This window comes from Ascidia mentula, chromosome 2 (genome assembly GCF_947561715.1).
Source record: "Ascidia mentula chromosome 2, kaAscMent1.1, whole genome shotgun sequence".
Taxonomy (NCBI): Eukaryota; Metazoa; Chordata; class Ascidiacea; order Phlebobranchia; family Ascidiidae; genus Ascidia; species Ascidia mentula.
In genome coordinates this window covers 2,859,537-2,887,206 of record NC_138567.1, presented here as the reverse complement: position 1 = coordinate 2,887,206, position 27,670 = coordinate 2,859,537, and the positions used below count along the sequence as shown (strand labels likewise).

The 27,670-nt window shown below is 37.1% G+C and overlaps 2 protein-coding genes across 6 annotated transcripts; both read right to left on the bottom strand.

The window, feature by feature from the left end:
- Positions 1-216: 216 nt before the first annotated feature.
- On the bottom strand, positions 217-27,670 carry LOC145889269 (uncharacterized). 4 transcript variants are annotated; one of them, XM_082980198.1, is made up of 10 exons: positions 27,522-27,670; positions 27,284-27,440; positions 27,177-27,223; positions 26,843-26,949; positions 26,601-26,778; positions 25,579-25,662; positions 25,009-25,122; positions 24,606-24,725; positions 24,191-24,289; positions 217-386 (listed from the first exon to the last, which is right to left on the bottom strand). In XM_082980198.1, exons 1-10 carry the CDS (start codon positions 27,655-27,657, stop codon positions 235-237), a joined length of 1,194 nt encoding a protein of 397 aa, XP_082836324.1. In that variant the 5' UTR covers positions 27,658-27,670; the 3' UTR covers positions 217-234. The 4 variants fall into 4 exon arrangements, with proteins under 4 accessions (XP_082836324.1, XP_082836327.1, XP_082836325.1 ...); XM_082980201.1 differs by having other exon boundaries at positions 25,009-25,050; XM_082980199.1 differs by lacking the exons at positions 24,191-24,289; positions 24,606-24,725; positions 25,009-25,122; ... (4 more) ...; positions 27,284-27,440; positions 27,522-27,670 and adding exons at positions 775-867; positions 1,170-1,289; positions 1,556-1,669; ... (4 more) ...; positions 3,731-3,887; positions 3,969-4,115.
- Positions 20,505-23,216, bottom strand: LOC145889466 (uncharacterized). Of its 2 annotated transcripts, XM_082980424.1 has the most exons (4): positions 22,952-23,216; positions 22,511-22,630; positions 22,139-22,240; positions 20,505-21,426 (listed from the first exon to the last, which is right to left on the bottom strand). In XM_082980424.1, the coding sequence occupies exons 1-4, from the start codon at positions 23,124-23,126 to the stop codon at positions 20,846-20,848; spliced, it is 978 nt and encodes a 325-aa protein (XP_082836550.1). In that variant the 5' UTR covers positions 23,127-23,216; the 3' UTR covers positions 20,505-20,845. The 2 variants fall into 2 exon arrangements, with proteins under 2 accessions (XP_082836550.1, XP_082836551.1); XM_082980425.1 differs by lacking the exon at positions 22,139-22,240.

Genomic DNA, 27,670 nt, shown 5'->3' with positions numbered 1-27,670 from the left:
CGTTTTTCAGTGGCCACGTTGTAATGACAAGCGGTTTATTTGCGTGAAAGTCAATTAGTTTAGTTGTTAAACTTTCCATAGCGTTACACAATTGCGCAAGACAGAAAGCCACCGTTTATGTGACGATTGGCGCGAACACCGGCGCTCGTATTTTGCGATTCTCTCCCACAATAGTTTACACTTAGTTTATACCTAAAAATCGGGGAATTCCCTTAAAAAATTGGACCCCCCCCTTTAAAAATTCCTGGATACGCCCCTGCCTGTTTGTAAAGTTTGCACAGCATTCTGATGTTGTTGTGTTGGGTTAGCGGTAATCAAAGAACCATTTCTGGGTGGGACACTGGTGACAGTATTATAGGAACTTCCACCATTACAGAAAGTAGAATCTACACAAAAAGAAATTTATAACTCTTCAAATATGTGTACAATGGCATAATTTAAGCTTTACCAAAAAATTAACTTGTAGATGAAGTGCTCTGATGAGGCTCGCAAAAAATATACATATCTAGCATGTGGTTTAAATTCGCGATAAGGAACTTGAAAGTTAAGGCTTTTAATAATGCAGATTTTTTTCTTTATTGTTCAGGGCGTCATTTTTTTATTGCGTGTCATTGACATCTTGAGAAAAATTGTCGGGCGTGTTGAATAGTAAAAATGCCGTATCTGGTAACTAACGTATGAGAACGACCAGGCTTATTTCCATTATAGGATTCTTGTACTTAAATAAGTTTAGAATACATGTTGAAATAGCGACAAAACAAAAGAATAACTTGCATGTTGTAGGCTGATATTTGTGTGTTAAGTTGTTTGCAGTAAAGGCATCGTTTCCAGTCAAGAGATTTAAATTTCCGCCCACTGAAGTAAAACCTGCATTAAACATCAATAAAAAACAACTCAAATTTGAAATCGAGATGGATCTTACACTAGAAAAATTACATAGCTGTATTTGCAGACAAACCTATAACCTAATTTCCTTTTTTGGAATATTGTCTGTGTCTGTGAACACAAAAATAAAAAAAAGCACAGATCGAAATGAGCTGGTTTGCATGTCTTGTTTATGCCGGCATGATTTTCAATGTTAACCAACTGTAAGGTTTAACGTTGTTCAATTTGGCTGATGATACAAAATGTCCTTTCTGTACATATGGAAATGCAGCAATGTGAAATACCTGTTTGTGGTGGTAAAACATTACCATTAACTGAAGATTGATTTGCTGGAATGAAGTTTTTTGTAGCATTGCTGACAGAATTGTGGTTACTTTCAGGTTCACCAGTGTTCAAAGCAGTGTCTACATTTAAGAAGCAAATATTTAGAGGCAAAAGTACAAACAAACAAATATTTAGAGGCAAACTAACACTATACATTGATTATGATAAGAAATACGCTTACTAATATCAATGAAAATTATAAAAGTAATGCAACCACTTATGATAATTGAGTTGCAGAAAGTGACATTTTTTGATAGGCAGGCCTCATCCACATTAAACTACTACCCACAGTTTCCAGCTAAATGGACAGACAACTTCACAACAGTATTTTCAGCTTTTAAAATACCTGTTTGTTGCTTCTGTGGTATGGTTTGTGCACGTTGCTGTGCTGTAGTGACACGCAAAACATGACCATTGCCATTCCAAGGATGTTGAAGGCTTTCACCATTATTCAAGCAATCTAAACATTACAAGATCAAAAAAATATAATGGGAAAAACCTATACAGTGTCTATTTTTTGGGGCAATGCAAACTATTTTCTGGGCCCTATCATCAATGTATAATATACATATGTACATTGTATATAAATGTTAAAACTAAGCTTTGTAAAAGTCTAAATAAGAAATATATTTATAGATCTCAGTGAAGTGTGAACTGAAGATCCTAGGCAAGTTACATTAATACAAACAAATTGCCAGACGACCACATTTATTTGCCATCATCAAAAACACTTGTTTAGTTCAGACTAAACATGCTTATTTTTTACATCGCCAAACAGAAGTCTTTGCCGCAAGCAGTCCTACCTTACCATACAAAAGTATATACAAATGATTTCTGTGTTGTCTTAGGTGGATGTTGAAGCTATTGTGGGTTGCACAGTATTTTTGCAACTTGATATCAGTATGATCATACACTAGTCACGAAAATATGTGTTTATGTTGTTTGTACCTTCATAATGTTGCTGATTGTGTCTGGTGGCTGCATGTTCTTCTTTTGCACCATCCGTGTTAACCTCAGCTGATGTTGTGTTTCCTTAAATAAAATAAACACATTACAATTTTAAAAATTTCCATAATCTGACATTCTACACTAGTGATGCATGGAATCGTCCAAATTCGGTTCTGGTCCAAACCAAATATTCAGTTTTAGCGATAGTTTTCAAGTTGTATTGACGATTCTGTACCAGGCATGGGCACAACGATAATATTTCATTGAACACCATCGCTCCCATTTTTTAATTTTTTTGTGTGATGCACAACTACGCAGAAAAGATAAGGTTTGCGCACAAAATATTATCATCTTTTAAAGTATTGGAAATTATTAATACAGTTCACATGCTATTGTTGGTATCTCATAACGTTTTTATGAGCGTATAAGTTTGGTTTTGTCCGAATCAAAACAAATTATTCGGCCAAAACTGAATCTTCATCAAAATCGCAGATTCGGCCGAATAAATTCTGCAAACCGAAGTTTCATTACATCACTACTCTACACTATAAACCAGTGATTTCCAACCTTTTTGTGATTGTATACCACTTGGAGGTAAAACAAAATTACAAAGTAACCTAGGGGATGAAGCAACAAACATTTTTAGATCACTTGCGATTTTTTAATTGGAAATTTATCCACAAATTACGGAAAGGCGCTCGCATACGACCTGGAATGCTTTTGCAAACCACTAGTGGTACTACTGGTTGGGAAACACTAAACTAACTGAAGCTGTTACTAACATTGTAGCAAAAAGTGTTTATGTTACACACTTACAAAACACTTTTATAAAGAGATAATTGAAACAAAGTGCTTCTTTATCAATATTAAAAAAAAACAATCTTACATACCTGAAACTTCCTCAGTATTCATACAATGAGCACCTAAACACTGTAATATTGTGGCCATTGCTTTATAGGCAGAATTAAGGGGCATAGATTGAAGTGTATCTGCCACAAAATTGCCAAAGTTTGAAAAGTTATAAGTTTTTGATTCCTTTGAATGTGTATTGTTGTGATCAAAGTTTTCCTGGTAAAAGGGCAAATAGTTAAATAATAACATACATACATGAAATAAAGCAAAATTTTGTTACCTGCGACTCTGAGGTTGACAGTTTTCGTTTCTTACAAAGCGATGAGGAGTTTGTAGATGTTGATGTACACGAAATATCTTTCTCTTCCATTTTATTTCCATGAGATTCTACAAAACATTTCAAAAGTAATTAAATTATCTTTAACATTATACACAGGGTGTTGCTTTGTAATTGCGATTGAACATGGGGAAAAAAATTATCGTGTGCGTCGAACAGCAAAAATATCGAAGTCTAGTGACTGATTTTTTAAATCTCGCTCGGACTTTTCAGGAAAAAGTGGCTGATACAGCTATAGGCTGTAAAACCTGTAAACCGAAAACATAATATAACATACCTTTTTCAGGAAATTCAGTTGTGTCTGAATCAAGGTTGTCAACAATACTGTAAACAGACATAATTTTATACACTCACAAAACATAATAGAATTTATAAATAGCTTACATTGGCAGCCGTAAATGACCCTGTAAAAACTGTAGATCCATGTAGTACTTCCAAACTCTTGTTTTACCTTTAGCACTTTTTTTATTTCTATCCATAGCTTTTTTTACTTTTGAAAATCGATCACGCAGACTTTTCCACCTTTCCTTGCAGTCATCCACTGAATATTTTTTAAAAAATTAACATCTTGCATAATTGTTGGGAACACAAAAGCAGTAGCCAATGTAACAAAAGAATTAACCTGGTTGATGCGTTTTTTGACTAATTCGTAGCCATACATTTTCTTTGAATTCCTTATCTTTGTAATCTTTGTGTTTAGAATCATACAGGCATGGCTCACAGCGAACCATTGGTATCAATACCTTAGCAAGCTCCATTATAAACAACTTGGCCTAAACAAAAATTTTGTTATTTGAAATACTGTAGCCTATTTTTATAAAATATAAAAAGCACAAATGGACGGTAATAGCAAACAAAACTGTATCAAATCAAATGATATATTGAACACACTCTATATGTTTTACTACACAAAGGAACTGAAACTCTCCAAGTCTCCATCCTAAAACCTCACGAGCTTTGGTTGACGTCAGGCAAATGTTTGTGTTAAGCCGATAGGAAACCTAAGGTAAAACAGCTAAACGGTAAACACAAGAATGTCACGAAAAAGAGGAGGTCTTTGCTTGGTTGGCATGGTCACCATTAGATATTTGTCACATTATACTATTAGGAACAGATCAATGTACATAATGGAAAAGTCCGGAATATTTTCGGCATTTTTTGTTGTTGTTACCTTCCAGTGTTTTGTTGTTGTGCCTTGAATTTCGCAATCGAACGTCTGGCGACATGTTTTCTTCTACACAAGGTTGACTTCTGACGCCACACAAACCAACCAACGGGAATGACGTCGCTCGCAGGGCCTTTCTTGGGAAACTGTTTTACACGTGATGGCGTGGCAATTGTTCACTCGACGTGGAGAATACATTCCTTACCGGTGGTTTTCTAATTTTGTACAAAAGACCAACATTTTTGATGCCGAAACTTTTTGTAACTTCATTAAAGTTTCATGCAAAATAAAAACGATTTGAGTCAACATCATCTTTTCATTCCGGCAACATATCGCTGTCAACAAAATTTTGCCCATCAATGTGATTCTTTTTTTATCAGTGACTTACGTAACAATATTGTATTGTGTTGTCAAGAAAAAAAATGGCATCAGCACTGCCCCAGCAGACACAAGTACGTCGTATAGACGTCAAATTGTAGTCCCGACCAGTGGTCGAAATCTGGTAAAGTTTTTGGTAGAAAGTGCAAATTCAAAAGACGTCGAAACCGGACTCTAATCAGACGTGGTTAGCTGGACGTCGTATTTACGTCCAAATATGTTCCTTTTTACCAATGGTCGAAATCTGGTACAGTTTTTGGTAGAAAGTGCAAATTCAAAAGACGTCAAAACTTGACCCTAATCAGACGTGGTTAGCTGGACGTCCTATTAACGTCCAAATATGTTCGTTGCGTCGATATTTGGTTGTAAATTCGCATCAGAAAATACGCCTGTTCTTGCCTGACGACGTACATTTTTAGCCTGTACAAGGCGTCAAATAGCCCACGATGTTAAAGCTGAAAACAAGTTTAATAAAAAAAAAGAACGCAAAGAAAGGTTTGGAAGAATTTAGGCAGAGGTGCTTGGGCTGGAGGACGGGCGACCTCCTTTTCTCCCGGGCGCATGCTTCAGGTAATCTCCCACATGGAATAATCAATTTCTTTTAGATCGGGATACAATTCCCTCACTGCTTCTGTAACAAAATATTTATAAAAGTAATTATCCAGATGTTTAGTAGCAAACAGTTCTTTAGGATAACATAATATCTTTTTCGTAATCATTTGTCCCCCCTGAAGCAACCCCAAGGCAGCAACAGGTAAACAACAAGTACAAACTATATGTATCCTTCAGGAAGGGGACAGATAAATAATAAGACACAAGAAGCACACAAAACTCACCGAGTATACAACTTTAAATAATGGAGATTTGGTGAATGCTAGTTTTCCATGCCCTCCTTGCATGTTCATGTTTGTCATCAGAGCAGTCGTAAACATCCTAAAAAAGAAGATTACCATGGTGAAAAGTCTACTCCCCACACACACTACTGTTACTTTTCAAGCAACACAATTTCAATACCTTTTTAACCTGTCACAAAAAAAATTTAAATTGTGATTACCTGTTCAAAATTTTATTAACTTTATTCCAGTGCACTTAGTTGAGGAGTCACTCTTGTAGTAGAAATCAATATCCATATCCATATCTGAACTAGCTTGACTGTCATCATCATGTGTATTTTCCTGTAATTCCACAGCGCGAACACGTTCATAAGACGTATCTTTTTCTGGCAAACAGTCACTATCACTTGACGATGGTGCAAACATAGCATCGACAGCTTTATTTAATCTTCTATATCGCCTCCAATACGCCACGTTTAAGTGTACAGAAAGCGCAGGAAACTTCAACTGCAAGAATAACAGTAACGAGAAACGTCAATTCAAACTCACATGCGTCTTGCCAAGTTTCTGTGCCTCGTCTCTCCCTTTTCCGCATTCCATGCGATTTGCGCGGGAAATATTTTGCGTCAACGATTTTGTGCGCGGGTGGAAGAAGTCGGCGGCACGCCAAAAATAAATTCAAACTTGAGACAAGTCGGTGGGAAATGGCGAATACCACATCACGCATCTAACGATTTTCATCATGACTGCGTCGATAACAAAGTGGGTAACAGCGGTAACAAGGGCCGGCGACTGCGTTTTGATAAATTTATTAAATTCGCAAAAATAAACACTGTGCGCCACTAGCCTTTTTAAACATGCTGTAAGTCAGAAAATGTTGTTTGAAAAATCAATACATGACTTAATGTTGAAACTGGAAATGAACAAAATTAATGTCGATAATCAATTAAGGTTTCTACGTCTTTGGACGTCGATAGCTAGTTTTAACTTGGCCGACGGAAAATGTACCAAAAATGGACTGTTTCGCGACGTACAGAAGATGAACAAATATTGACGTCCATAATCAGTTAGGACTTCAACGTCTATGTACGTCGATAAATAGTTCTTAAATGACTGACTAAAAAATATACCAAATTGAGACTGTTTTTGGACGTACTGTAAGTGACTAAATGCGAACGTCGATATTCGACGAGTAAATCTACGTCGTTGGACGTCGAAATTATGAAACTCTCTGACCGACGGAAAATTGTTGCTATTTAGACCGCCATACGACGTACAATAATGCCCGAAAATTGGACATGTCACTTTGGTCAGTATTTCTACCAAATATGTATGTCTAAAAGACGTAAAAACATGGACCCTAAATTTTGGTCTGAGATGTACTAATATTGGACGTCTGAATGAAGTAGTTATTTTGGAAAGGCGGGGACCGAAAATCAAAATTGGTCGAATTGACGTCGTGACCGCATTTCGACTTCGATTCGACGTCGGTATGACGTCGTGTGTCTGCTGGGGCGTGCAATCAAATACAAACACCTATAAATGACGTCAGGTCAGACAGCGTTGTTCGACCGCTGCTTCATCTCGCCCCGCTTACAACAATAGAAGCTGAAGCAAAGGTCGGGTATTTTGTATTTCTTCCTGCTATTACCACACGGTACGCCGCGTCGAACGTCAAGTGCTACTAGGCAATTAAATTTGCGGCATTGGAGTTTACTTCTTGCTACTGGATTGTACAAGTCTTGCGAAAAATTCGTGGCACAAAACAACAGAAGCGCCCAAATCTATGTACCCACAAACGTTACAGATAGCATTATTTTCGTGGCCTTTAAAAAACAATTACCCATATATGTCACATTAAGTTATATACGTAAGTGTAGACTCTTATACGCCAGGGCTACAAGGGTTAAGGCTAGTAACGGATATATTTCGTCAAAACAAACCGTCCCGCCCTATTCAACAATTCCTTAACACGGTATATCAAGGTCACAACAACCACAATATTGTATTCTAACAACCACAATGTTGTTTACTTTTGTGAATTAGTTCTTTATTTTCACAATTTATCAAATGCCTTTTTGCATTAAGGTGTAAATACAACAACTTCATTCAGTCACAATGAGCACCTCATACTCTCACGTTGCGAACGAAAATGAACAGAACTTTAAACTCCAATTACAACAATGATTTTACAAATGGATTATTACGCACAGTGACCATTGTTGCGTCGCAGTCAAGGAGGTGCAGTGATAGTCTGGAGATGTAACAGTCGGCAACGCATTTGCTCAAGGAATATGGTTTGGGATGGTTTGATTTATGGCAGTGTTTCCCAACCGGTGGTACGCGCACTACTAGTGGTATGCGACGGCATTCCAGGTGGTACGTGACAACCTTTCCGTATTTACCGGATATAGTTTGAATTTAAAAAAACCGTAAGGGATCACTTAATGTTTGTTACGTCATCCCCTAGGTTACTTTCTCAATTAGGTGATACGCGTCGTCGAAGTTGTTTACCTCCAAGTGGCACGCAACCACAAAAAGGTTGGGAATCACTGATTTACGGTGAAAAGCAAACGTCTTGGAAAAAGAAGTTGCAGCAATCTACACCTGTCCAATGTTATTTTATACTACACATGAAATTTTGGAAACACTTGAATAAGGACTTGACCTGGAAAGTTTTTCCATTCACTTTTGACAAATTGAACTTCCAGTTATGAGTGGCCAAATACACTGAGCGGGTAAAACCCATCTACAAACAAGCAGAACATTACAAACTTTAGTAAAAAGAATCTTGCAAACACAACACCCCAAAACATCTAAAAATAATAAAAAATAACGGAAGGACACATAACCGCAGACTTGGTTGGTCGCCGAATTACACAAACCACGCGTCAAACGCCATGCGTTTGGATTACAGCCTCGCATACGTTTGTATTGACTCTGCTCGTGCCGCTTTCATTTTTGAACCTTATTCGAAACGTGCCTGGGTCATGTGTGCTTAATGTCCAGCATCACACCTGTTTTTTGCATATATTGATACATAATGCCGCAAATTCCTTCCCAGTACCCTCTGGTATCACATCAATAAATTCAAAAATATTACGAGACGAAAGTTTGGCATCTTTGTCGCAAGGTTTATGCGAAACTGATATTTACGACACGAAGTCGCGCACTTGACGCTTAGCGCTCTGTAACTTGTGTTGGACGAAAACTACTAAAGAAGGCAGACCCGCGCTGTGGAGGTGTATATATACCTGCCTGCTTTCGATTTAAACCAAAACCATCCAACAGCGTGTTGTGAGTGTAGATGAAATAACTTAATTGAGTTGTTATGACCAGGGAATTTATTGCTAATATACAAGCGAGGTGTTGTAACGTTCTGCATCAAATAGCGGACATTTTATTGTTGCGGTCGTCGGGTTGTAACGCATTAGCAAGTTGACGAAATAACGATAGGGAAACACTTGTTGAAATGTTTTGTGATTTGTAACTGCGCCACTACTGGTAGATTGTTTGAATGTGGATGACAGCAGCGAATTAGATACGGGGTTGCTTTCAGCACATGTTTTGAATTCATAGTTAGATTGTGGTATAGAGTTGTAATTGGGGCCGATGTTGAACCAGAACCCAAAACGTTTCAGTAATGTGTCTTTCGACGCTTGACACGAATTTGCTAACTGGCGGATTTCGCCGCATCGCGTATTTGATAGAAACCGAAAAAGGGAATCCGGGCTGAGTCGCTTAGTATATAGTGGGTGCCGGTTAAGGATATGTTACTACAGAACTGTAGCAGTTTAAGAACGTGTTTTATTTGAGCAGACGAAACAAAGCAACTTTAGGAGTCGCTAATTGTAAAATTTATTGTGCATTCGTTGACATAAAGTTCTCCAAAAGAAGGCAGCAGATTTTGCAGTTTTATTGTATGTTGTAGGAAGTCGTTTCGAAGCGAACTGTTGGAGTTGAATAGTACCCTTAATGACGTCACGATCAAACTAGCGCTTTGCTCTTCGCTGTTGGATGATTTTAACACCCCCTGTGCATGTGTTAAAGAGTACGAAATTAATGACGCAAATATCAGAGAATGAAATAGGTTTGTGGTATTTGAAGGCAATTATTGCCAGTCGGACGTTTCGCTTTGGCCACTCATTCTACGAACGGTTTAGGATACAAGAATATTGTAAGGGGGTTGGCTATTTAAGTCACGTGGTTTACGAGGGCTTGTTTCTATTGTTTGTTTATTCTTTTCCTGGAGGTGGAATAATGCGGAATTATTCCCATAAGTTATGCCAAGTCACGGAATTTCGAAATCACCACGAAACCTTTTACCTTTTAATAGCCAGCTTTGAGTGATTCCTTTCAGATTCAACAAGCAAAACTTTTTCCAGGCTCTTAAACCGCTGCGTAACAACAAAGCTTTAATATGCCTGTATGCACAAACTACGTTGCTCGCGGTCAAGAAATCTATCTGGTTGTGGACATCAGAGACGAACGTGGAAGTCTGGTCTTCAGATACGAGGAGTTGCGCGCCTTCGTCGAACTTACAACATACGCTGGGAATCCCCTTGCACACCCAGAATCTGATATGGACACTGACGATGATGGCTAACATGGCAACAGCTCCTCCACTAAACCAACAAAATATATAAACAAACTTTGTCAACAGTTCTTCAGCTTTTTACTCCTAATCACCATTGTAAAACTGTAACGTTAACCAAGAAGCTGTGCTCTTCGATGTAAATTTATTTTACGTAAGTTCTTTGTACCTTTGTTATTCGATACCGGTTATACTTTTGAAGCACTTCAACTTCGCGCCGATGTTGAATTGATTTTTTTACGATAAAAGTGGCTTGAAGTAACTTTATCTACGAACCCATTGTAACTGTTGTCCTTAAAATTCCTTACATTTTGTTTTTCATTACTATACCGTGCATAGTGGATCATTTTCCGCATGATGTCGCTGCTGCATTGAAATGGAGCTGGTACGCCGAACCAGCATTTTCGGACATGTTTGTTGTAAATACTGTTTAAACTATAATAGTCAACAATGCAGCGCACAAAGGTATTTTGAAAACTAGCATCCTCCATTCACCGTGTATATCAACATGCAAGTGTCGTAGTTCACCGTCTTCCAACATATCATGAAAAACAACATCTCGACATTAAAACTTTATTGTACGTTTGATTCATCATTGTTGTGACATAACCCTGAGGAAGTCTCACCGGATGGTGAACGAAACGTTGATGACAATGAAAATCTCTCGTAACTTAAGTGCCAAAAGAAAGATTCCTATTAATTTATGTATAAATTATTTGTTGGTTGACCCATACTGATTCAATTCGTACATTTTTAATGGTAGTGCTGCGCCAGGAACCATGTTGATCAAGCAGTATGTGTGAAATTTAAATCCAAATAGTTGTATTGCAGTGACCAACCAAAACAGACTGAGTGCTTGCGCCTGTCTAAATGCTTAAGAAGCCAAATATGTGTCAGCTTACACGTGCAAAGATTCATGCAGTGCTTTGACAGCCTTGACATCTGGGCTACACTGTCACGACGAAGATTTTCATGCTTTCGCAACACAGGGTCGCCACACTGCGTTGTTCCTTACTGGGCTGCAGGAGGCTCGATATCAGATCGACTCAAAACACTGTTGTTCCCAAATGCATGGCAGATTTTATCCACAGTTTATCGGTAACTTTTGAAATCCACCTCCCAACATGAGCGTCCGGAGGTCAACCAAACTTAGATATTAGATGATGTCGCATTAAGTTACATACGTAAGTGTAGACTCTAGACTCCAGGCTGTAAGGTCTAAAGCCTAGTAACGGATATATTTCGTCAAAACGAACCGCCCCGCACCATTCAATAATTCTTAACCACGTTATATCAAGGTCACAACAACCACACTACTGTATTCAACACAACGGCGGTAGAGGTTTTCCATGACGAATATACAAAACCAGATAAACAACATTGCTAATGCAAAACGCCAGCAAGCACTTAAGCAACTATTTTGCAACAGGCCACGTTTGTTTACTTATGTGAATTAGTTCTTATTTCCACAATTTATCATTTGCCTTTTGGCATTAAGGTAAAAATAAAACAAGTTCATTCAGTCACAGTTAACACCTCATGCTAACACGTTGCGAACGAAAATGAACAGAACTTAATACCAATTACAACAATGATTTTCCAAATGAATTATTACGCACAGTGACCATTGTTGCGTCGCAGGCAGTGAGCCTGGAGATGTAACAGTCGGTATTGCATTGCTCAAGGATGATGGGTTTGAGATGGTTTGATCACGTATGGTGAAAAGCAATAAACGTCTTGGAAAAGAAGTTGCAGCAATCTACAGCTGTCCAATGTTATTTTCACTACTCATGAAAATTTGGAAATACTTGAATAGTGACTTGACTTTTAGAAAGTTTTTCCATTCACTGCTGACAAATGTAACTTCCAGTTATGAGTGGCCAAAGGTCATTGAGCGGGTAAAATCCATGTACAAACAAGCAGAACATTACAAATGGATGAAGTTGCCGATGCCAGGTAAGCGCCTCGTCGACTGCAGTTAAAAGAATCTTGCAAACACGAGGCCCCAAACATCTAAAAATAATAAAAAATAACCGACAACCCCATGTGATTCACCATCCCCAGCAGCTTACGCAAATATATTGACCCCACCCGACCCCTCTCACACCTGAAGTCACGTGATCAGTGTGTGTACTATACGTCGCGGTAGACGCACGCCGAATTACACAAACAACGCGTCAAACGCCATGCGTTTGGATTACAGCCTCGCATACGTTTGTATCGACTCGCTCGTGCCGCTGACATTTTTGAACCTTGTTCGAAACGTACCCGGGTCCTGTGTGCTTTATGTCCAGCATCACACCTGTTTTGTGCATATATTTATACATAATGCCGCAAATTCCTTCCCAGTACCCTCATCAATAAATTCAAAAAAAATAGGAGATGAAAGTTTGGTCTCTTTGTCGTGAGGTTCATGCGAAACTGATATTTGCGACACGAAGTCGCGCTCTTGACGCTTAGCGCTCTGTGTCTTGTGTTTGGCGAAAACCGCAAAAAGAAGGCCGACCTGCGCTGTGGCGGTGTATATATACCTGCCTGCTTTCGATGCGAACCAAAACTATCCAACAGCGTGTTGTGAGTGTAGATGAAATAACTTAAATTAAGTTGTTATCACCAGGATATTTATTGTTAATATACAAGCGAGGTGTTGTAACGTTCTGCATCAAATAGCAGACATTTTATTGTTGCGGTCGTCGGGTTGTAACGCATTAGCAAGTTGACGAAATAACGATAGGGAAACACTTTGTAACTGCGCCACTACTGGTAGATTGTTTGAATGTGGATTACAGCAGCGAATTAGATACGGAGTTGCTTTCAGCACATGTTTTGAATTCATAGTTAGATTGTGGTATAGAGTTGTAATTGAGCCCTGCATGTTGGACCAGAACCCAAAAACGTTTCAGTAATGTGTCTTTCGACGCTTGACGCGAATTTGCTAACTGGCGGATTTCGCCGCATCGCGTATTTGATATAAACCGAAAAAGGGAATCCGGGCTGAGTCGCTTAGTATATAGTGGGTGCCGGTTAAGGATATGCTACTACAGAACTGTAGCAGTTTAAGAACGTGTTTTATTGGAGCAGACGAAACAAAGCAACTTTAGGAGTCGCTAATTGTAAAATTTATTTATTGTGAATTCGTTGACATAAAGTTCTCCACAAGAAGGCAGCAGATTTTTCAGTTTTATTGAATGTTGTAGGAAGTCGTTTCGAAGCGAACTGTTGGAGTTGAATAGTACCCTTAATGACGTCACGATCAAACTAGCGCTTTGCTCTTCGCTGTTGGATGATTTTAACACACCCTGCGCATGTGTTAAAGAGTACGAAATTAATGACGCGAATATGAGAGAATGAAATAGGTCTGTGGTATTTGAAGGCAATTATTGCCAGTCGGACGTTTCGCTTTGGCCACTAATTCTACGAACGGTTTAGGATACAAGAATATTGTAAGGGGGTTGGCTATTTAAGTCACGTGGTTTACGAGGGCTTGTTTCTATTGTTTGTTTATTCTTTTCCTGGAGGTCGAATAATGCAGAATTATTCCCATTAAGTTATGCCAAGTCACGGAATTTTCAAAATCACGGAGCACGAAACTTTTTACCTTTTAATAGCCAGCTTTGAGTGATTTCTTTCAGATTCAACAAGTAAAACTTTGGCTTTTTTCAGGTTCTTAAACCGCTGTGTAACAACAAAGCTTTAATATGCCTGTATGCACAAACTACGTTGCTCGCGGTCAAGAAATCTATCTGGTTGTGGACATCAGAGACGAACGTGGAAGTCTGGTCTTCAGATACGAGGAGTTGCGCGCCTTCGTCGAACTTACAACATACGCTGGGAATCCCCTTGCACACCCAGAATCTGATATGGACACTGACGATGATGGCTAACATGGCAACAGCTCCTCCACTAAACCAACAAAATCCATAAACAAACTTTGTCAACAGTTCTTCAGCTTTTTACTCGTAATCACCATTGTAAAACTGTAACGTTAACCGAAAAGTTGTGCTCTTCGATGTAAATTTATTATACGCAAGCTCTTTGTACCTTTTTTATTCGAATCTGGTTATACTTTTGAAGCACTTCAACTTCGCCCCGATGTTGAATTGATTTTTTTACGATAAAAGTGGCTTGAAGTAACTTTATCTACGAACCCATTGTAACTGGTGTCCTTAAAATTCCTTACATTTCGTTTTTCATTACTATACCGTGCATGGTGGACCATTTTCCGCATGATGTCGCTGCTGCATTGAAATGGAGCTGGTACACCGAACCAGCGTTTTCGGACATGTTTGTTGTAAATACTGTTTAAACTATAATAGTCAACAATGCAGCGCACAAAGTTATTTTGAAAACTAGCATCCCCCATTCACCGTATATATCAACATGAAAGTGTCGTAGTTCACCGTCTTCCAACATATCCTGAAAAACAACATAACGACATTAAAACTTTATTGTACGTTTGATTCATTATTGTTGTGACATAACCCTGAGGAAGTCTCACCGGATGGTGGACGAAACGTTGTTGACAATAAAAATCTCTCGTAACTTAAGTGCCAAAAGAACAATTCTTATTAATTTAAAAATTATTTATTGGTTGACCCATACTGTTTCAATTCGTACATTTTTTTATGGTAGTGCTGCGCCAGTAACCATGTTGATCAAGCAGTATCTGTAAAATTTAAATTCAAATAGTTTATGTTTCAGAGTGCGTGCGCCTGTCTAAATGCTTACGAAGCCAAATCTGTGTAAGCTTCCACGTGCAAAGATTCATGCAGTGCTTTTACAGGCTTGACATCTGGGCTTATCTGTCACGTCGAAGAAGTTTTTCATGCTTTCGCAACACATGGTCGCCACACTGCGTAGTTCCTTACAGGGCAATCACAGCCCAGTAGGAGGCTCGATATCAGACCGACACAAAACACTGTTGTTCCCATATGCATGGCAGATTTTATCCACAGTTTATCGGTAACTTTTGAAATCCACCTCCAACATGAGCGTCCGGAGGTCAACAAAACTTACATGATTTAACAGTGTCCCAACTTCACAATACTATTTTCAACTTTCAAAATACCTGTTTGTTGCTTCTGTGGTATGGTTTGTGCACATTGCTGTGCTGTAGTGACATGCAAAACATGACCATTGTCATTCCAAGGATGTTGAATGCTTTCAATAATTTCATACCACCTGGAATGCCGCCGCGTGCCACCGGTTGGGAAACACTGCTATAAACTATAACTGAAGCTGTTAATAACATTGTACCAAAAAGTGTTTATGTTACACACTTACAAAACACTCTTATACCGGGATATTTGATACAAAGTGCTTCTTTATCAATATTAAAAAAAAACAATCTTACATACCTGAAACTTCATCAGTATTCATACAATGAGCCCCTTAACACTGTAATATTGTGGCCATTGCTTCATAAGAAGAACTAACGGGCATAGATTGAAGTGTATCTGCCACAAAATTGCCAAAGGTTGAAAAATTATGAGATTGTGACGGAGTTTTTAATTCCTTTTAATGTGTATTGTTGTGGACAACGCTTTTCTGGCAAAGGGCAAAGTGAGTTGATTATTAACATACATACATCAAAATAAAGCAAAATTTTGTTACCTAAGACACTGAGGGTGACAGTTTTCGTTTCTTGTAAAGCGATGAGTTTGTAGTTGTTGATGTACACGAAATATCTGCCTCTTCCATTTCAGTTCTAAGAAAAAAAAAAAATCTCGAAGTCTGGTGACTTACGCATGCGAAAGGCCTGACATATTTTTCAACCAAAATGTTCTCAGGACGCTGCATTCACGGCTAACCACAAGTCTGTTCCAGCACAACCGTTTAGATAATATCTTGTTATCAAAAACTTGAAAAATACCACAGACGAATCATAACCTGCAAAAATGTCTCTCGATTATCTTAGCGTCTCGTGTTAGTCCGGTTTTATCTTTTATCTCGCCAGTCATTGGCCCAACGGTGTCACGTGAGAGGAAGGGAGCGCTGCGATATAAAATCAACGTGCGGTGACTGGTGCGTTCGAGACAATTCGTGAAAAAAATATAAATTGACACAAAACATTTAACTAAGCAGGTGGAAGGTGAAAAAACAAAAGGTGAAAAGAACGTGGCGTAAATGAATACGTGACACAACGAAAGCGTGAAACTTGGAAAGGAAACGCCAACAAGTGATCGCAGGTTCTTTTTCGCTACAAAAACGTTTGATAAAAGTAGATAAATAATAAAACTACTATTTATTACACGTTTCTTGTACTTAAACATAGTATATTTCTTCATAATAGTCCTACATAAGTTTAGAATACATGCTAAATTAAAAACAGATAAAAAAGTAGCTTGCTGCTATTTCTCTTCAGATTGAATGAAAAATGGTATTAGTTACGTAGCAGGGCAATGTTCGTTAACAATACCGTGTGTTTGTTAACAATGCTCCATGTTTGGAAACAATGGTCAGTTTAAGCATATTGGTGCTAAAAACCTTCAAAAAATTAAAGCTGAGAAGATCGGTGTTGAAGAAGCAGGATTTGTATAACGGATATGTTAGGCTCCATAAATTCACAATTATTGTGTAGAAGAATGTACAGTAGTAGTTTAGTTGATGGACTTTGGTTAATAACAATAGAGTTGGCATGTTTGTGGTACTGCATACCGTTAACGCGGTAACTAAACACTTCTTTACACCGCCTGCGTCGAACAGTGCTGGCTTCAAATTTTGAATACTTAGAATGGTGAAAAAGGAAAAAATCGATGCCCAGATTATAAGAATTAAACAAATTAATGTTAATATTCAACCATCATTGCATAATATAATGCAGTAGGCTAATGTTCCAGCAACTTTTCCTGGAAAGTCTGAGTGAGATTAGAATGACATGATTGCCCAACTGCACAGGTATCCCTACGTATGTGTGAAGGTTGCCTGACAAGTTGTGCGCTTGCACATCAGTGTACTTTGGCCACAATATACCCCGTAAAACCACTGAGAGCTCAGTTGGTAGAGCGTTGGGCCTGGTTAGCCCAGGGTCGTGAGTTTAAACCTTACCGAGAGCTTGATTTATCACGCATTGACAGGATTGGTTGGGGTTTTAGTTATTTATGTGCATTTTGCCGGTTTACACACAGCGGTACACTGATGCCTCTTTCTGGAAGACGAGGGTTTTTTAAACAGGAAACTGCAACAAATCGCGCCACGGAGAGGGACTTTACGTTCATAGAAACTGCGGTTCCAATGCATATCCTTGCAAAGGATAGTTTAAAGTTGCTTTTTTCGAGGGTGGAGGAGAAGGTGAAAATGGTATTGTACGAAATGGACACAAAATTTTCACTGGAGAACAAAACGCAATGTATGTTTGATAGCTCAGTAGGCTATAGACCGCGGTTCTTCGCTGATTTTTCTCAGGGTTAAAAAAACGTAGCAGCAAAAAACTGCAATAATTCTGTGCCTGGCATGTTTCTGAAAAGCTAACACAACTTCTTGCAAATTAAGTTTGAATTTTCGTTACAAAGAGGCATAACTTCGTCTACGGTGATTGCGACAGGATGCTTTCGATCAACACTAAGACTGGGTGTCATAGATAATAAACAAAAGCCTCTTCCGTAATGTTTTCGGCCAAAGTCCCGTCGAAGAATGAACAAAAATGACTCAATGTGTTCCACGCGCTGCCTAACTTTTTTCGCGAGCTTCTTAACCCATGATGACGTTTCAACGCTGAGGACATAACACTGAAATAAGACGGTTGCAATCGTAATGCATATCTCAGATATTGACAAACTTGTGACCCACAGCGAAGACTATGCCTGGTTCGTTTTTTTTTTAATTTGGCGCGCCAGGGCTTGGTATAAATTATTGTCATTCGGAAAATTCTCCATGTTGCAGTTTAATGTTTTTTTATTGTTTTTCGGTTACAGTGTTTAAATTTTCATTAAATAATGTAGTTGGATTTATTCATTAAACTGCATTCTTTTGTTTCTCTTATGCGGTCTGTTGGCCTACCTGTCGATTTTTCGATTATTTTTGGCCGCGAGTTGATAATTCTACCGTATTTTACGGACCATAAAGCGCACCCGATTATAAGGCGCACTGTCAATAAATTGCTTTGAGTAGTTTTTTGTTCATACATAAGGCGCACCGGGCTATAGAACGCAACGTATTTTAAGGAGTATGGGTTACCGTATAAAGCTCATTAAACAAAAACTTGTTACATGATAAATGTAAGCAAGACACAATAGTATGAATATCACAGTTGCTAGTTGCTTTTACCGTAGTTTATTGTGTAAGACGGTGGTTTATTTATAATAGTATCGGTACTGGTTTTGAGTGTAGGCAATAAAGCACTACTTGATCCATACATTAGGCGCACCGGCTTATAAGGCGCACGATCAATTTATGAGGAAAAAAAAGGATTTAAGTTGCGCCTTAAGGTCCGTAAAATACGGTACATGATTCTACACACTTGCATACGCCAGGAGTTAACTTCGTGACGTTCCAATAGTTGGTTACCCTGGTACGACGTAGGATTAGCACTTTCGTTTACCTTTAAAATACAAATGTTAAATAGAAAACTACGAACAGCGAGCATTGAACATTGACAATTCAGAGAATATTTTGTCATTGTTGGCAATGTTACAGAATAATTTGAACAGGGAGAAAATCGTATTTTCCAAAAATCTTCAACCACTGAGACGCGGAACATACAAAAAATTACTTTGGAATGTAAAACTTAGAAAATTACTCATCCGTAACATTTAAACAGTGACGTCATGAGCCATTGTGGTTTTGTGACGTTTGCAGTTGTAAAACAAGAACGTGCAACTGTTTTTCAAAAAAGACAAACTTGTCACACCAGAATTGTCACTTCAAGTTTTACTGTGCTGCGGGCATTTTTTGTTGTATGTTTATGCAAATTCTAAAATAAATTAACTTCAATTATGGAATTGAAGCAAGGGCCAGCAGTAGAAATAGAAACATGAAAATTTCTCCTCACTCTCACCCAAGCGAATTTCACCAACTCTGCACTGCTGTCATCTCAAATGTATGCACGATTTATCGTACTGATTCAATGCACAATAAATTCACCAAAAAAGTCTTAGATGTGTATTAAGTTTTTTGAAAGGTTTCAGGACTTTCATCTGGTGCAAACTGCAAATATAGTGCTGGATGTCAAAATCTCAAAATGAGAAAATTGGCTTATTAGAACAGAAACACTGGAACTTACTACAATAGAGATGCGCATGTCCTCAAACCTTTGTCAGGTATTTGTTTAACCAACACAACCAAGATTTGTATTGATTAGTCAGAAGCAAAAGGCCTCTGATTGATATTAGTAGATGTATTACAAAAATCTTCAACAGTTTCCCATTCCAAGAAGTTGGGTTGATATATGCAGTACCCATGATGGAAATGCAGTCTTTTAATCAACATGCATTCGTAGCGGAATCGTCTATAGTAACCCGTTGTAATTTGGAACTATTGGTTGCATAGCATGCAGAAATTTTTTTTACCTTGCACATGTGGAATGGTGGGTAAGGTTATTCTGCCCTGGTAGGGTTGGGCACACTTTTCTATTGACAGTCCAAAAATCATCAAATATTTGACATATTTTAACCATTTTAAAGTGGACAATTAGAGGTAAACCATAACCTATTTATAACAATGCTTTAAAATGTGGCCTAGGTAAGTGACGTGTACAAAAATTACATTAAACTGCAGTATAAACCTTGTTTGTGAAGTGTCTCATTTGTACAAACTCCTAGCAGGCCAGATACAAAGACATAATGTGCCAAATTTGGTCCTTTGCAGGAGGTTAGCCGTTGTATTACTTTGCACAGTTTTTAGCACTGTTTAAAGTTTTTTTTTTATAATACCTATTATTGGGTGAACCAAATGCATGTGCTAAAAGCTAGTAATGTGAAATAAGCTACTTAAAAACTATGGCACATTCGAATGACGTATTTATCAAACAGAATTACCCAATATATTGGTAAGTTTTTCATACTTGAATAGTTTTTTTTTGGGTGTTACGCACTTTCATTAAAGATAAAAGCAAACTCTTACCAGGACACTAATTTTCTTTGGCTAAAGTTGGTTTCTCTTTAAGCTGACATATAATATTCTGCATTTTTACATAATACCTTGCATTCACTTTACTGAAGCTTACACTTGAAGTCAACATCATTTACTTATTCTTTATTATCAGCTACAAATCACTAACGACATGAAAATAATAATCACAAAATTCATTCAAGTGCATGGTAGCTACCTTCCATTTTCATACAAATTACGTAAACAATGCATAATTCAAACATATTTAACAAAAACACATTTTGTGTTTGTGATGTCATAATTATTTCCTTTGTGCAAGTTTTGATTCAACTTCACTTAAATTGTTTTCACTTTCTTCAATCAACTCCTCCCTTCTCTCTTCACTCATGTCTGTTGCCATTCTGTAAGCTTGGATTGCTTTTTGACAAAAATCACACTTTCATTCAGTCGATTTGTTTCCATGCAAACAGCACCAAGGTCGTTTAACAAACTCTGAACACTTTATGCTTTGCTGAGTTTTCACCAAACTGTTTCCTTATCATTTCAAGTCCAAGTTTAATTGTTGATTCCCTCGACGAATAATCTCCGATTGAATGTTGACTCGATTCAATCCAGTGAAAACACCACATTTGCTTCTTACATTTAATATCTTCTTCCACGTTTTGAATATTTTGTATTTTGAGTCTCATCGTTTCCATCAGTGGGATCACATGACCACGAATTATTTGTTTGTTTTCAAGTTTTTGATTCAAATCCGATGTTTCCATCAAATATACGCATGTCCGACTCAAACCCTCAACACAATACTCCACACCTTTCACCGCTTCATCTCCATCACGTTTGACATAAAGTTCAGTCGCAACATCGAAAAATAAAATCGATTCCAAACATTTTCCCTCCCATCTCTTTTCATGTCCAGTTGTTCTCAAATCTTCCGCAGTTTTCCCACGACCTTCAAGCGACCTTGAAAGTTGATTTCTTGTTTCATTTGCTTCAAAATATTTATGTTTTTTCAACAAATCCACGTAAGTTTGGATCAAAAAAATTGAATTGATGTTTTCATCTGAAATAAAAACAATTTATTTAATTTAAACATAAATAAATCCAACCCCCCATCATCACATACCCTGGCGGTCTATTCAAAGTGTCAGTGTTTCGGGGGAATTTTTTTGGTGGCGCTAAAGAGTGGTAAACGTGTATTTTTTAAAAAAGGGGACATATTGGAAAAGTAAATTTAAGATTTCGTAATTTTAATGTTTTACAATTTATCAGAAAAGGAATTTTGATTTGGTTTAGTATAAAGTCACAGAATATACACGTCAATGCCGTTATTTGTGATGTCATAAAACAACAAATGTGCTGATAAACCATGTATGTTTTTGTCACGAAATATGTGATATTTGAAAGTCCTAAATGTTATTTTTCCCGATACAGTGGTATTTAATTATAAAATGTTGTATCTACTGTATAATCAACAGCTTTCTTTGAAGCATTTTACATTGCTTGCATTTCTGTTAAATGGTATTCCTACATTTCTCTTAGGACGGGTGCACACTCACGCTTTGCGCCAGCGGATTCTTTGTTTGTTTCATGATACGCCGGCCTGCGGGCGTAAGCTCGGGACATTAATCCGCAGGCGCAAAGCGTGGACCCGGCCTTACATGACAACTTATTCATGTTTCAATACTAGTAGTTTTCAAAACGGGGGTGCTAGCAGTCTGTTCCTAGGGGTTACCAACAACAGATACAGTTTTCTTTAAATTGTTTTTCATTACCTGTTTGCTGTTGTTCCTGCATAACTTTTCCTGCATATATCTGTTTACCACTTGAAAACTGATTATGGGTTACATCATAAGAGGTTTGATGCTGTTCAGTGCCTTGAAAGTGATTAAACAAAACTAAATCTAAGCTACACCCTTGGTGATGTTTCGATTGAACGCCGCAGAAACAGTAGGTTAAAAAACTTTACAAGCTGTGGCTTACAATTAAGTAAATACGGTACAAGACTTTACAGATTTTCAAAAAAAATGGAAAGATTTAGCAGGTAGGGTCACATAAAGATTCATGTGCAAAAAAAAACAAAGAAAAAAAATAACGTTAAATTTGGTCACATTTACTAATCAGTGTTTGTTTGCAAGAAAACTTACCGGAAAGTTGCATCAACACTATTGCAGCATCCGACTGCTTCGTAGAAATATCACTGCTTGTTTTGTATTCACCAAAGCTTGTTGGGTTATTGGGAATTTCAACATGGTTTCCACTGAATTCTGTATTTGGAAACATAATAAATGTTACATCATATCAATACAAAAAAAGATGGTGAACAGGGACTAAAAACATCTTTCTATGTTAATACTCTTCGTGTAGTTTTTGATATTAACAAATTTGCTAGGATGGACTGATGGCCTCATTGCATGACACGAAAAAGAGACATGAGAAAAAGGTGTTGCACACATGAATTAACATTTTTTTCATGTCACAAAGTTGCAATGAATTCACTGCATATTTTTATACCATTTTGGAGAAAATTTCTTCCTTGCATTTCTGTGTGACTTTTGGCTTTAAGCTTAATAATTTCAAGTTAATACCTGTTTGTAAAGTTTGCACAGTATTCCGATGTTGTTGTGTTGGGTTAGCGGTAATCAAAGAACCATTTCCGGGTGGGACACTGGTGACAGTATTATAGGAACTTCCAAAATTACAGAAAGTAGAATCTACACAAAAAAGAAATTTATAACTCTTCAAATATGTATACAATGACATGTGGATAGAAGTAGTTTCTATAATTTAAGCTTAACCAAAAATTAACTTGTAGATTAAGTGCTCTGATAAGGCTCACAAAAAAATATACATATCTAGCATGTGGATTAAATTGGCGATAAGGAACTTGAAAGTTAAGGCTTTTAATAATGCAGATTATTTTCTTTATTGTTCAGGGCGTCGGATTTTTATTGCGTGTCAAACATCTTGAGAAAAATTGTCGTGCATGTTGAATAGTAAAAATGCCGTATGTGGTAACTAACGTATGAGAACGACCAGGCTTATTTCCATTATAGGATTCTTGTACTTAAATAAGTTTAGAATACATGTTGAAATAGCAACAAAACAAAAGAATAACCTGCATGTTGTAGGCTGAGATGTTTCATTAAATAGGTCCAATTGAACAAAAAATGGTCTTTGTTTCGAAACAAAGCAACATGTTCTGCAACCATGGCACGTGTTTGGTAAATGGTTAGTTTTAAACATAACAGAACGTTAAAGCAAGTGTTGGCTGGTGTTTACATGGATTTTGTCCAAAATTTATTGCGGTTGCATTTATTTAGCCATCTAAAGAGACAAAATTAATTTGGATGAGGATCCCGGCATAGCAAACAATGACAGCATTAAGTTTTCAACACTACATAACTATTCAGGTAAATGCTGTTGTTTAATAGTGACTCAAAATACAAATTTCTCCCCAAATAATTATTTGCAGTTTGCAATTAAATGACTTCTACTGGCACCAATTTTTTTGAACCACTTTGCCACCAGCATCTATATGCCAATCATTGAAAAAAGAAAACTAGTAAGATCGATGTGAATGCTGCAAGATTGGCATGACCGATAATTAAGTTATTAAAGTAATTCAATTTATGGTCTTTAAAGACAATGGCGTTGGTCTGTTCATGTTACTGAATATCGGTAACTAAACATTGTTTCACGCCGCCCGTGTCGAACAGTGGCTTTGCATGTCGAAAACTTAGAATGGCAAAAAGGCAAAAATTAAGCCTTAATTGTTCATTTCTTCTTTTACCACCAAGCCAAATTTCCAAGATTTTTTAAAATACCTGTTGTTGATGGAAGAAATTGCATAAGTTGTGGTTGCTGTGTTGAGTTGTTTGCAGTAAAGGCATCGTTTCCAGTCAAGAGATTTAAATTTCCGCCCACTGAAGTAAAAACTGCATTAAACATCAATAAAAAAACAACTCAAATTTAAAATCGAGATGAATCTTACTAAAAAATTACATAGCTGTATTTGCAGACAAACCTATAAGCTAATTTCCTTGTTTGGAATATTATCTGTGTGTGTGAACACAAAAATAAAAAAAAACAAGCACAGATCGAAATGAGCTGGTTTGCGTGTCTTATTTATGCTAGCATGATTTTCAATGTTAACCAACTGTAAGGTTTAAGATTTTTCAATTTGGCTTATGATACAAAATGTCCTTTCTGTACATATGGAAATGCAGCAATGTGGAATACCTGTTTGTGGTGGTAAAACATTACCATTAACTGAAGATTGATTTGCTGGAATGAAGTTTTCTGTAGCATTGCTGACAGGATTGTGGTAACTTTCAGGTTCACCAGTGTTCAAAGCAGAGTCTACATTTGAGAAGCAAATATTTAGAGGCAAAGTAACACTACACAATAATTATTATATTGATTATGATAAGAAATACACTTGCATAACTATTATTTTAATGAAACTCGTATTGTAATGCAAAAAGTAATGCAACCATGACAATTGAGTTGCAGAAAGTAACATTTTTGATCGACAGGCCTTATCCACACTGAACTACTACCCACAGTTTCCAGCTAAATGGACAGACTTACATGATTAAACAGTGTGCCAACTTCAAAATAGTATTTTTAGCTTTTAAAATACCTGTTTGTTGCTTCTGTGGTATAGGTTGTGTACATTGCTGTGCTGTAGTGACATGCAAAACATGACCATTGTCATTCAAAGGATGTTGAAGGCTTTCTCCATTATCCAAGCAATCTAAACATTACAAGATCAAAAAAATATAATGGGAAAAACCTATACAGTGTCCATTTTTTGGGGTAATGCAAATTATTTTCTGGGCCCTATCAATCAATGTATAATATACATACATACATTTTAAATAAATGTTAAAACTAAGCTTTGTAAAAGTATAAATACGAAATACATTTATAGATCTCAGTGAAGTGTGAACTTAAGATCCTAGGCAAGTTACATTAATACAAACAACTTGCCAGACGACCACATTTATTTGCCATCATCAAAAACACTTGTTTAGCAACAGAAGTCTATGCCGCAAGCAATCCTACCTTACCATATAAAAGTATATGTACATGATTTCTGTGTTGTCTTAGGTGGATGTTGAAGCTATTGTGGGTTGCACAGTATTTTTGCAACTTGATATCAGTATGATCATACACTAGTCACGAAAATATGTGTTTATGTTGTTTGTACCTTCATACTGTTGCTGATTGAGTCTGGTGGCTGCATGTTCTTCTTTTGCACCATCCGTGTTAACCTCAGCTGATGTTGTGTTTCCTTAAATAAAATAAACTTATTACAATTTTAAAAATTTCCATAATCTGACATTCTACACTAGTGATGCATGGAATCGTCCAAATTTGGTTCTGGTCGAAACCAAATATTCAGCTTTTGCGGTAGTTTTCAAGTGGTATTAACGATTCTGTACCGGACATGGGTAATACAATAATACTTCATTGAACACTATCGACTCCCATTTCTTAAAGGTTATGTTGTTAGCGAGCGTACATGCTAAGAACACAATAGCAATCCGCCGCTGTAACAGTTTTATTGTCATGTCACTGAACAATACAAATGAGTTGTTGATTCTGCGTTGGTTTTAGACCAGTTCATAAATTTGTGTGATGCACAATTACGCGGAAAAGATAAGATTTGCGCCCAAAATATTATCATATTTCAAAGTATTGGAAATTATTAATACAGTTCACATGCTATTGTTGGTATCTCATAACGTTTTCATGAGCATATAAGTTTGGTTTTGTCCGAATCAGAACAAATTATTCAGCCAAAACTGAATCTTCATCAAAATCGCAGATTCGGCCGAATAAATTTGGCAAACCGAAGCTTCATTACATCACTACTCTACACTATAAACCAGTGGTTTCCAACCTTTTTGTGGTTGCGTACCACTTGGAGGTAAAACAAAATTACAAAGTAACCTAGGGGATGAAGTAACAAACATTTTTAGATCACTTGCGATTTTTTAAATTTGAACTATATCCACAAATTACGGAAAGGCGCTCACATACGACCTGGAATGCTTTTGCGTACCACTGGTGGTACTACCGGTTGGGAAACACTAAACTAACTGAAGCTGTTAATAACATTGTACCAAAAAGTGTATTATGTTACACACTTACAAAACACTCTTATACAGAGATATTTAATACAAAGTGCTTTTTTATCAATATTAAAAAAAAAACAATCTTACATACCTGAAACTTCCTCAGTATTCATACAATGAGCACCTAAACACTGTAATATTGTGGCCATTGCTTTATAGGCAGAATTAAGGGGCATAGATTGAAGTGTATCTGCCACAAAATTGCCAAAGTTTGAAAAGTTATAAGTTTTTGATTCCTTTGAATGTGTATTGTTGTGATCAAAGTTTTCCTGGTAAAAGGGCAAATAGTTGAATAATAACATACATACATGAAATAAAGCAAAATTTTGTTACCTGCGACTCTGAGGTTGACAGTTTTCGTTTCTTGCAAAGCGATGAGGAGTTTGTAGTTGTTGATGTACATGAAATATCTGCCTCTTCTATTTCATTTCCATGAGACTCTACAAAACATTTCAAAAGTAATTAAATTATCTTCAACATTATACACAGGGTGTTGCTTTGTAATTGCGATTGAACATGGGGAAAAAAATTATCGTGTGCGTCGAACAGCAAAAATATCGAAGTCTGGTGACTGATTTTTTAAATCTCGCTCGGAGTTTTCAGGAAAATGTGGCTGATACAGCTATAGGCTGCAAAACCTGTAAACCTAAAACATAATATAACATACCTTTTTCAGGAAATTCAGTTGTGTCTGAATCAAGGTTATCAACAATACTGTAAACAGACATAATTGTATACACTCACAAAACACAATAGAATTTATAAATAGCTTACATCGGTAGCCGTAAATGACCCTGTAAGAACTGTAGATCCTTGTAGTACTTCCAAACTCTTGTTTTACCTTTAGCACTTTTTTTATTTCTATCCATAGTTTTTTTTACTTTTGAAAATCGATCACGCAGACTTTTCCACCTTTCCTTGCAGTCATCCACTGAATATTTTTTATAAAATTAACATCTTGCGTAATTGTTGGGAACACAAAAGCAGTAGCCAATGTAACAAAAGAATTGACCTGATTGGTGCGTTTTTTGACTAATTTCTAGCCATACATTTTCTTTGAATTCCTTATCTTTGTAATCTTTGTGTTTAGAATCATACAGACATGGCTCACGGCGAACCATTGGTATCAATACCTTAGCAAGCTCCATTATAAACAACTTT